This window comes from Poecilia formosa, unplaced genomic scaffold (genome assembly GCF_000485575.1).
Source record: "Poecilia formosa unplaced genomic scaffold, Poecilia_formosa-5.1.2 Scaffold582, whole genome shotgun sequence".
In the NCBI taxonomy this organism is placed as follows: Eukaryota; Metazoa; Chordata; class Actinopteri; order Cyprinodontiformes; family Poeciliidae; genus Poecilia; species Poecilia formosa.
The window spans coordinates 159,369-171,498 of NW_006800521.1; the positions used below are offsets into that span (position 1 = coordinate 159,369).

At 37.9% G+C, this 12,130-nt stretch overlaps 1 protein-coding gene across 3 annotated transcripts in view; it reads left to right on the plus strand.

Moving 5' to 3' along the window:
* Positions 1 to 12,130, plus strand: part of celsr2 (cadherin, EGF LAG seven-pass G-type receptor 2) — a 77,919-nt gene that overhangs the window by 27,311 nt on the left and 38,478 nt on the right. For all 3 annotated transcript variants that reach the window (XM_016665428.1, XM_007541038.2, XM_016665429.1), the window contains exon 2: positions 2,951 to 3,646. In XM_016665428.1, coding sequence (XP_016520914.1) covers positions 2,951 to 3,646 — 696 coding nt within the window. The remainder of the gene's footprint in view (positions 1 to 2,950; positions 3,647 to 12,130) is intronic.

The following is a 12,130-nucleotide window of genomic DNA, read 5'->3' on the forward strand; positions in this document are numbered from 1 at the left end:
GTCGAGTCTGTTTTTCTCTCTGAGCAGAAGTTCAAAGCAGCCAGGTTGATCGTGGGTTTGTCTCAAACTTTCCAGAACAATTCAACCCCAAACTGCAGGCTTCCTGCTCGTTAGGAACAAGCTGGGCTTTCTCTCTGACTGAGGCCATTATTATAATCTTCATCATAATTTTACTCCTCAGTGAGCACTGCCTCTGTCAGAGACCTTCAGCTGAAGCTTTTTATTGAGGAGAAGTTAGGTTTTATTTTGAATGTGGTCTCAGGAGAAACGCAGACTGTAACACGTTGCTTTTTTTGTTTTTTTTTTACCATGCATGGACTGATTTGATACAACATGCTGAAACAAAGTCATTTACAACTTATATGCTCACAGCAAGGCTCCGTTTGCAGCTGATTATAGTGAATAAAAGCTTTACGTGTGAGTTAATGTGAAGAACTGAACATGTAGGGGATAAAACATGATGTACGGAAGCAGCAGAGCTGCTGAGCTGGGAAAAGCAACGTAAAGCATAAATAATGAACCAGTGTGTTTCCATGGAGACAAAGAAAGCAGAGATGAGCTATGAATGCAGGCGTGAAACTGCTGATTAAAAACTTGGACTTTTCTGAAAGAAAGTGTACACTTGTTTTCTCTTGGCACTCATCTTTTATCTGTTCTGGCAGACGAACATGAAAAACATCCATTCCAGCCAAATAAATGTGAAAAGCGGCATTAATGTTATATTTGTCAATGTGCCACTGTTCTTCTAGTTGATCGTGTGGCCCGGCGGAGCCGAACCCCCCATGACCTCACAACCTCACAAGCAGTAGCTTTGTAAGATAAAATGCACTATGAAATGTGCATTTTGTTTAAACCAGTACAAATGAAAGAACATACATGTTTGTTTATTAAAGTTAGGCCATTTGACTTATTAACTGACCATAGATAAATAAGTATTTGGCACCAAGGGTAGAATTTGAATGTAAGAGATTTAGCAGACAGTTTTTTTTATACTTAGCTTGCTTTTAGCAAACCTTCATCACATTTAATGAAAATGTCTAAAACAACTGTCATATATTATCAACTGTCATATATTATCATGTTTACTTTTCACAAAAGACGAGCAAATCTAAATCCAAGTATTAAGTATTAAATCTAAATTTAAACATTAAATCTAAATCCTAAATTATGAATCTAGATCTTAAATTTAGATAAAATGTTAAATCTAAATCTTAAATCCACTTGTCGGTCCTGCCTGAATATATTTGTCATGTGTTGGTGTTGGACCAATGAACATCAGTTGGTAAAGGGTCATATATTGCCTAGCCTAATTTTATATAATCTGGGACAACTGGCAGTGAGTCTTTTATTTTGACCGACTGTTTTTTGAATAATTGTTTTGATTCAGGTACATTAGTGGATTTTCAGCTGTGAACCAACTATTTACAAGATCCCAATTAGATTGAAGTTGGACTTTAACTAGGCCACCCCAAAACCATAATTTTCTGTCTTTTTGAAGTGTCTCAGAGGTGGATTTCCTGATGTGCTTTAAAATGTGAGCATCTAACTGAATCACACAAATTCATATGATTTATTTAATTTGTATTTTTTCTGTGTGTGTTTGCTTTTTATTTTAAGGCATTTTAGTTTTTGTTTAAGTATTTTCAATAATGTCTTCCATTCACACATAATTATCTGGTCCTGTTTTCAAATTTCCTTTCAACTTGAAACATTTTCTAAGACAGAAACTGGTGGACTGCCCTAGCGCTCTTCCCACTAGGCTTAATGAGTTTTCTGGGGGAAACCCTGGTTTCCAGCTTGAAGCATCAGAAGTATTTTATGTGCGAGTGAGTTATAAAGGTTTTACACGTGAGAGTCCCTCCTCCTGCTTTAAACAGTTTTAAATCACTTTAATGCACCACATTGTAAAGGTGGCTCCTACTCACAGCCCTGGCTTATATTCTGTGATCTGGGCCACATTTGAAAGTAGTTCAGGATCCACACTGAGTAACATTAGCTGAACGCTACAGTACGTCCCCGTTTTAAAATATTCAACACTTCTTAGATTGAATATTTATAAGATGGTTTTTCATCTGATACAGCAGCATAGTGATGTTTGGAAATACATCTATAAACAGAGTTTTACTCAGTTCATATTATGTCAGGCTAAACTATTTTTATTAAATTATTGAGGAAGAGAAATGTTTTCACATAAAAATGCTGGGATCCACACTCTCTTTTTTACTTTTACTTTAAAATACCAGAATGGCACAGTGTCAATTCACCGACTCCTACCAACCCACATAGCCACGACCTTTCAGCTTGTTTCTCTTACAGTTTAATTATTTTATGAATTGTTAGAAATAACAATCACACCAATGTCCATATTGAATTGATAATGTAATTTATCCCCATATATTTTATAGCTTGTGACCCTTTTCCCTGTTATAGTTACTATGAATATGAATCAATCATATTTTCTCACAGTAAATTATGAAAATGTTAGATAAAATTACTTTTAGTGAACAGTGCGATCACTAAAGACTGTTGGGTGCAAAATTACTCCTTTTCGTCTCCAAAAAGTCAGATATGAAGCAACCAAAACAAACACAAATGATATTAAACCATCTTTGTTTTTGTCGGAAAGTTTCATTGGTAAAACCGGCTGACCAAATGTGCTCGAGTTCTGCTTGGGTTGCTAAGTAACGAACTGGGCTTGGCTGTGGTTGTTGCTAGGTAACATCACAGTGCTAATTTTCCAGGCACCAAAAACATTAACTTATTGCCAGAGAAATGGCAATAAGTTTTTTTTTAAGCACTTGCACTGTTTTTAGAAGAAGTTGAGAGATATAATAACGTGCAAAATGTGAATTTAGCGTAAAATGTCCATTTAAAAAAAACTAGATATGATTATTTTAATGCTCTGCTTCAAGTCACGTTAATCCGATGTACTTCCTGTGTTTCTTCTCAGACGGCATCCACTCTGTATCAGCTCAGTGCCTCCTCCAGGTCACCATCATCACCGACGAGATGTTGTCCAACAGCATCACCTTACGCCTGGCCAACACCTCCCAGGAGCACTTCCTGTCCCTGCTGCTCTCCCAGTTCCTGGACGGCGTGGCGCGCGTCCTTTCCGCTGCGCCCGAAGACGTCGTCATCTTCAACATCCAAGACGACACGGACGTTAGCGCACGCATCCTCAACGTCAGCTTGTCCGTGGCCGTTCCCGTGTTTGGAGACGGACACCAGCGTCCCGGACGTCTCGGGAGCGACAGGCCCAGCAGGGGGCCTGAAACCGGGGAGTTTTTCGGCTCGGAGGAGCTCCAGGAGAGGCTCTATCTGAACCGTAGCCTCCTGGCACAGATCTCCTCTCAGGAGGTGCTTCCCTTTGACGACAACATCTGCCTGCGCGAGCCGTGTGAGAACTACATGAAGTGCGTGTCGGTGCTGAAATTCAACAGCCTGGCGCCGTTCGTGGCATCCGACACCATCCTCTTCAGACCCATCCATCCTGTCGCCGGGCTGCGCTGCCGCTGTCCCACCGGCTTTACAGGAGACTACTGCGAGACTGAGATCGACCTCTGCTACTCGAAGCCGTGTGGTGCACACGGTGTGTGCCGCAGCAGGGAGGGGGGCTTCACCTGTGAGTGCCTTGAGGACTTCACAGGTAAGACCTCGATTCCTTACTCTGCAGAGAGTGATTGTCATTTGTCCACATCAGGCACTGATTGTGTGGCGCTCAGTTAGTTACTGACGATAAATACTACATCAGGGCTCGGCGATATGGCTGAAGAACTTATCACCTTATAAGGGTTTCATATCAGTCGATATCGATAATTATTGATCAGTTTTTTTGTTTTAAATATCTGAAGTACTGCCACAACGTTGCTTATGTTTTTAAACAGTTATGAGGCAGTGTGGCAAAACCTAAAACTGCTGTTGTGCAAATTACTCAACAGGTTGTTGCTAGGCAACCAAAGTTGGGGGTGGGACTTGAAGCTTCTTGTTACCCAGCAGCTTGTTGCTAAGTAACCAAAGAGTGAGTGAGTTAGTTGATGCTACCAACTTTGCTTAGCTAGCTAACAGCGGCTAAAACCTTTTCTCTGCCAGATAAAATGTCATACATAACATAAATCCTGAAATTTACTCAAAGCAGCCCACGATGAAACAGTGACTACAAATCTCGTCTTCTTTACACAAATTGCAAAATTACAACTTATATCTCTAAAAAAAATTTGTTACCTTTGTTTTTTTTTTACCAAATACAATTTAAACTTACTTATTTTCCTCTGAGATTTTGTGTTCACAGAGAACAGCAGAATCAAAACTACAAAAAGAATCAAAGTATTTTATTAATACTGAAACAAATTACAAATTTCAGTTTGGGCTTTGGGTTTAAAGGCCTTTTTTTGTAGATTAAGGGTTTTATCAATCCCACCCAGGCTTAGACAGACCCCAACTTGACAAATCAGTTTTGATTTGTCTAAAGAGAGAAAATATCTAACTCTAAATAAAATGTCAATATCAGACTTAACATTGAGGTTTTTGTATGTCCTCCATAGAAATCAAATCTAATGCTTAATTGGTTAGAGAAATAAACACCTGGCTAGTCACCAGCCAATAGAGATGGTGCATCCCTATAAAGCTATACCAGAGTTAAAAACCTTTGTGTTTGTTTTTAGAGACAGTAGAAGAGGCTTCTTTGAAGTCCTGAGATTATGGATTATCTAGTCAAATTAATTAATCTGTCCAACATTAAAATAATGTATGCTATTTTAGGATTTGTTTTCCATTAAACTTGTTTGGATCCCACCTTCCAAGTGTTAATTTTTGACTCTTTCACAAATGTCTGACTGGGACTTCATTGTTTACATCTGACCCTTTGACCCCTTCCTCAGCCCTTGTTGGCTCTTTATTGGTTCAGACTGTCCGCTAATGAAAGGCTCTGCAGACACAATCTGAGTGATGAGGTATTGATTTGAGTCGACTCATTCCACTTGTAGAAAGCTGCAGGAAAAATATACCGGAGTATTTACTTATCTGAGAATTATATGATTGTAAAAAGAAAGTACACCCTTTACTTAGCCTGACAGTTTTAATACACAGCTGATCTGATCTTTGACAGATTAGATTACATTCCCACCATTTTGTCTGTGAAGTTATCATCTCTGGTATTATTTTATCTAATGTTTTTTTAAAAACAAAATGATTAGTGATAGTGAAAAGCTCTGGTTTTCTCCCTTTTGCTTATCTTCAGGTCTTCAAAATACTTCTCCAAAGGAAGTAGATCTAGCCAGGTTCACAGAAGTATTGCTGAAGAGAACAAGGGAAGGAAATGATTAATTTTTAATTATGGTTGTGGATGTACGGTGCGTCCCGGCTGTTAAATGCCTTGTAGTCAAAATACTTAAGAGAGAAAAAAAACAACATAAGCCTCAGAATATGCTGAGACTGAAGGGACAGCGGCTTCCACTTTCAGCATCATGATGAGTTAATTTATCACTGATGGCGGCAAAACAACAAAATTTGTTATTTACTCAGGACTGTAAATTTTTATTACATCTTCAAAGGGTGAAAGATCATCTGATGTAGTTTATGGCTAAAGGAAATAAGGAGATGCTAAAAAAACTGAGTTTAAAATGTAAATTTATTCAATATGGAAATGAAGGTTGTTACCCTCATCTTTTTATAGAGAGGTTAAGTAGGTCAAATCCTGACTTTTAATGAGACTCAAGGTTTCATGCCATCATTGAACAAACCAAGGTTCTTGTTGGATTATTAGTTAGGTAGGATTTTTGGAAAAACTCTACCTGAGGATTCACGACTTGTATAATACAAAGATGTCAAACATGCACAGAAAAATCAGCAGATTTTACTATCAGCTGGCCCAGATTAATGACTCTGAAACTTAAAATTCTGATCGTTTCTGACCGGTGAATGCACCATATCGAAGCCCTATCAGCAGAACTCACTAGTGTAGAGTTTACTTGTTTACTATAAAATTAATTCTTATTGGCTAATATTACTATTAGGTAGTTAGAATAATGTGGCACACTTCAGTACCTAAAATGCTAAGTTTTTTTATTTTTATATATTTTTTGCTACTCTTGTGAGATTAAACTCAATAGTCATAACAACACGGGTGTGACATAAGTTAATTACAAACACTAAGGATAGTAAGTATAAGGGCTGGACAGTATGGCTGAAAATCTTACCATGATATAAGTGTTTCATATCAGGCAATATTTTTAGTTATTGTTTAGTTTTTTTGTTTTAAATTTCTGAAATACTGTCAAACTGGTTACATGACCTTTGCTGTTTTGTCCATTTTTTTTTGTTTTAAGCAATTAGGCGGCAAAACCTGAAACTTCTGGTGGCTGCTAGGTAACCACAAGTTACTTACCAAGTTGTTGCTAGGTAACCACAAGTTACTCACCAAGTTGTTGCTAGGTAACCACAAGTTACTCACCAAGTTGTTGCTAGGTAACCACAAGTTACTTACCAAGTTGTTGCTAGGTAACCACAAGTTACTCACCAAGTTGTTGAAAAAGTGAGTGCGTGAGTTGATGCCACCAACCTTGCTTTGCTCGCCCTGAGAGGTTGAGCGGTTGATGCCTTTCCTTTGTCTACATCCCCCAGAATGTTGTGCGGTTCTGGATCACAGTTCAATGAAATGATTGAATATTCTATCAAATGGATTATCGATTGATATTGATCACGTGTCTTTCACTACATATACTGCTCTGGAAAAAAGTAAGAGCCCACTGCACTCTCCTGGCTTTTGAAAACCTCATTGGTTTTTCCACCAAATATTGCTTTCTGAACTCTTCTTGAGATAAAACATTAGTTTTGTTGTTTCTAAATGAATGTGAACTTCTTCTCTTTGCATTATTAGAGGTCTGAAAGCGCTGCATCTTTTTCATTATTTTGACCATTTTTCATTTTCAGTAAGTAAATACTATATTGTTCTTGCAATTTCGGAGACATGCTGTCAGTAGTTCATAGAATAAAATAACGTTCATTTTACTCAAATATTTACCTATAAATCATACAATAAGATTAGCCCTAGGTGCTTCGTCTTTGGAAAAATGAAGCATCTGGTGTTGACATGTTGCTATGGGGGGGCCCTCAAATGAAGACCTGCTTAGGGCCCCAAAAAGTCTTGGGTCGGCCCTGGCTGCAGGAGCTCAGCACCAATGATCTGGCTGGTATTTAAAATGGATGCCAGTCACGTTTGCCTCCAGCTAAAAATGTTTCCTATTCTTACATATTCCATTAAATTCCACCTCATCAAATACAGAAAAGTTTTCTTTTCCTTTCCACTCATTTGCAAAGCTGCTTATGAAGCCTGAAATAGTGTCGGGTGCTAAGTGTGTGGGCCCGGTCGCTCTGAGTCCAGGCTGAGTGGCACTTATTGGTTCTCACACAGCAGTGGGTGTTGGAGCTGGATGGCAGGAGCTTTTAACGTGAATCAGCGCGGAGAGGGGGAGGCGCGGGGAGAGCAGTGGGCGTATTTTTACCCACACTTTCCAGAATTAATTCCCATCAGCTGGTGAGGTTTGAATGCGAGCGCTGTGAGATGCAGGTGCAGAAGGTCCTGCATCTGAAAATAAACCTCCAGCTGATGTTTCCTGATCAAACTGGGTCATTCAGGCAGGTTCTGTTTGAGGTGTTTTCCTCTGATCCAAAGCTCCCACTGCTTCTCTTTCCATGAGTGTTGAGTTTGCCAGGCTCCGAACTTTGATGGGGCTCGGTATGTGTTCGAGTGCTCAGCTACGCCCTCCACGAATCTGGGTGGGTGGGTAAGTGCCGGAGAGATGCCATGGTGTGTGTAGCAAACGTACGCAGACGATCTGGGTACGTCTGCGTACCCAGACACACAAATACGTCTGTTGATGCGTATTTGTGTGTCTTCCAGTGCGTGAGCAGGCGACGTGGGCGTCGCCAGATGGTAGCAGGGAGGAAAAGGCAAAGGGACGAAGTGAATGGTTTCCTTTGGCTGAGTCACTTTGTAGATGCTGGAGAACAACATGTTGTTTAGCTTGAGCACATTTTCCTGCAGAAAAGGCTCAGCAGGAGAGCAGCATCTTTTTAAAACATCCCCACACTTTAATGCATGCAAGTATTCACCTGCTAAACGCTCACCTCAGTCCCTCTGAAAGTGCTTTTTCTTTACCCTTTCTGTGATCAGGATTTAAATATGCAGGCGTACTCCAGCTTTGGCTCAAAGAAAATAAGGCAAACTTCCACATTCAGAACATCTCGGTGTCTATGATCACCTGCCAAACACTAAAAGCCTCCACAATTTGCTGCTGAGAACGAATGCACGCATTTCCAATTGCATGCACCGTTTTTAAAAAGAGGAGAATTTGCATGTAGTTTGTCCCTGGAGAAAAATCAACCTGGAGAAAACGTCTATTTCACAGCACTGATTCGTGAACAGAAAGCACACTGCAGAAACACAAAAGATTATCAAGTGTTTTTGTCTAGTTTCTATTGAAAATATCTTTGTGTACTTGAAAAAAAAAAAAACCAAACTAACAAGAAACTTTCAACAAAAACAAACCGGTTGGTTTAAAGCAAAAAATCCCTAAAAATAAACAAAAAAGAAGAAGTCCCCCGGCAAAATAATTCAACCAGAAAGGTAAAGAACTAAAACAAACCCCCTGGTCCTGCCAAAAAGTTACTTGTAAGTTAATTTTGTTTATTTCAAGTGTACTAAGATATTTGTTATAGAAATTAGACCAATAATACTTGGTAAACCATAAACCATTAAAATTTCTCTGCGTCTAATTTGTATTTCTTAAAACGTGGCAATATTTGTTAACTTGGTCCTATACAAATGAAAACTGATTTGATTTGACTGATAAAATAATATTTAAGTAAACAACTGTTATCTTAAAGTTCAGTTTAAGTGAGCTAAGGCGGGTCGGATTTGACCCGTGGGCCTTAGGTTTCACACCAGTGGTTTAGAGAATTGATGTATATTTAATTTATGGTCAGAGTAACGAAGATACTAAAATAATCTGGTGACAACATGAGCCAATTCCAGTTTATGATTCCTGTAAACTTCTGATTCCGCAACAGGTTTTTGTTTATTCTGGTTTCCCTGTTATCCTCTGTGTGACTAACATTATTATAACGGTTTTCATCGCTTATTTTGGGACCATATTTCTGTTAAGAGTATAAATATCTGGTTTCAACTGTGGATGTTATTTTAATCTTTGCACATGCTTGACTTTGCCTGTTCAGTTTATACCGTATTTTCTGAATATAGAGCGCACCATACTATAAGCCGCACCTACAAATAAAAAAATAACAAAAAACTGGAAACGTACAAAGCCGCACCGTGCTATAAGCCACTGGTATCTCCGCCGCTCTCGGTTTTCCATACGGACCCAGCACAGGGCAGCAGAGGGCTGCGTCCTAATAAATCTGCTGGATCTCCGTCTCTAAAGCCGAACCGAGTTTACGTGCAGCGGCTCTATTTCTGCCAGATCGACAACCCTCAACTTAAAAGCTCCATCATATGAGTTTGAAGAAATTTCTCCGTTGTGCCTGCTGCTAGCATGTTAGCACTTTCTTCTTTGATTTCCAATTTTGACTTCCAATGATTCACTTCCTGCTAAAGCGCCCCCTGGTGGTTGAAGAAAAATCAACAGAAAAGCCGCACCGGGGTGTAAGCCGCAAGTTTCAAAGCTTAGGAAAAAAGTAGCGGCTTATAGTCCGAAAAATACGGTAGTCAGTCACAGGGTGGTCCACTAAATAATAGTGACTGAAAACAGCACACAATAAGCAGAAACATGTCAATGTTTTACTGAATTTACTGCAAATCAAAGAAAGAATGAACCAGCCTGAACCACATTATCAAAGTTTACATTAATCTGACGCCCAGGGTGAGGGTGCCACTTTTATGTTTAAATAAATATGCCTGATGCGTTCCTGTAACAATCTACAGAGCAATCTTTTAGATCTAGTATCAGTTAATTATCACCAGTCTGATTGCCTGCAATCACATTAACATATTGATACACACATCATCGGGGTTTAATTTGGCACATGATTAGTTGCTCTCAGGAACCCAGCAGATTAATTTTAAAGCTTTGATACAGCTTGCTATTATTACTGTTATGTGCTGCATAAATCTGTCAGACACATAAACATCAGGGATTAGAGTATTAGTCTTCTCTTAATTAAAAACAGAATCCAACAAAACAGGGAAGGTTCTTGCTTAGTGTGAAAATACATCTAAGCTACAAAAAATGTAATAAGAAGCCAAAATTAAACAGTTACAATAACATTTACAATTTGGTTTTTGTCCTCATTGTTGTGCAGCTTGTCTTAGTTGCTTCTTTATTGAGCAGATTAAACAATCACTTGATTAGGGTACAGAAACTGGAGCAGTAATTATGGATTTTAAAAAGGCATATACACATTTAACCATAAAATTCTTATTCAGAAGTCATAAACGTGATTTTATCTGTGGTTGTTTGAATCATATGCTGAAAACATGAGCAATGTGTTACAAGTGGCAAGCTTTCATTGTTTCAAATTAACACAGGTGTACCACAAGGCTCAATTCTTGGCCCACTTCTTTTTAATTTATATATAAATGGTTTGCCATACAGTCCTCATAGCCCTCTGTGTTGTTTAAAATGTCATTTCTCTGTACAGCTGCCTTCATATAAATAAGTTAAACTAAACCTAAATTTGTCTGAGGTATATAATATGTGAGGTTAATTAAAGATAGAGATTTGTTTTTATTAGTAATGATTGCTAACAATAGAAAATGAAATATAAGAAATTGATTGAATATTACAAGCCAGGTCAAAGACGATCAATATTCCTCCTTACTTTAATGACCCTCTGCTGATTAATAAATTCTTGAACTGCTTATTAAATAAATCTTTTCCTAATCTTATGGTTGTTTTGTTCAAGAAATGGAAACATCCCAGAACTTAATCTGTGTTTTAATTTGGGCCTTTTGTGTAAAATTATCAGACTACAATCACAATTCTCTGATTTAATAATCGGCATGTTTGAGTGGGTCAGCGTCCAGATGACCTGTAGCTTTATGAAAAGACTAAATTACTTGTGCATAAATCTGCTGCTTTACTGATCTGATCTCATTATTCACCTCATAATCCTGAGTGGTTGCTTGTTTCAGCTCCTTCTGGTACAAAATATTTGGTGAAACCGACTTTTACTCACTGGGTTTGTCATCTATGACTGCTCACTCTTTTCACTGCAAGACGCTGAAAAAATAAAATTCAGCTGCAAGACCTTCAAAGAAACTTTCAATGCAGGGTTTCTGTGCAATAATCCGGTTCTTTTATGCAAATTACAACCTTGTAAAAATCTATACCTAATATTGATGGATGCAGATTAAAGTAGGTATTGACATGCAGCTTAATAATATAGTTAATTTTTATCTTCCACAATGTGGATGTTATTTATTCACCAGGCCTGTCATTTTCCACCCTGTTTGTTGGGTTCGATAGTAACTAGATTCAATTTTGTTTTGCATGTTTATTATGTGTTACAGAAAATACAACATGCCACAAACCTATTTACCAGATTAATATCAATGATCAATTATTTACATAAAGCACACACTTTGTTAATATACACATCTATATACCACATAAATTACTTTATTTTTTATTTGTGTATTAAATTTCTTAATCTGTCTGAATTTTGTACCATAAACAAGCAAAGGTGGTACGACAATAAAATATCCTGGAATATCACAGAATACAGTAAGCAAATATTTAAATATGAGGGTGAAGGGGATCATATATTTATTTATATTATATAGCCGTGTTTTGTGGGTTATCTCAACTAATTTTAGCTCGGTTTTGTACATTTCTTTGAATTAAACTGATCATTTTTTGGATTTTTCTAACATCTTTCAATTCAAATAATTATTACCTTTCTGTGCAGGACTGTTTGAGTAGAACTGACGTAAATTAAGTTCAAATGTGGTCAGAGATGTTACTAACACCTGCAGTTAGTCAAACACGTTTCATTTATTACTATTGTCTTTTGTCTAAAATTAAGTTAGATTATTTGGTTGTTTGCGAGTTGCTGCTTAATGATGCAAACCAGCAACAAACACATAGTTTGTTTACTGTGTTGGACGTAAAAAGAG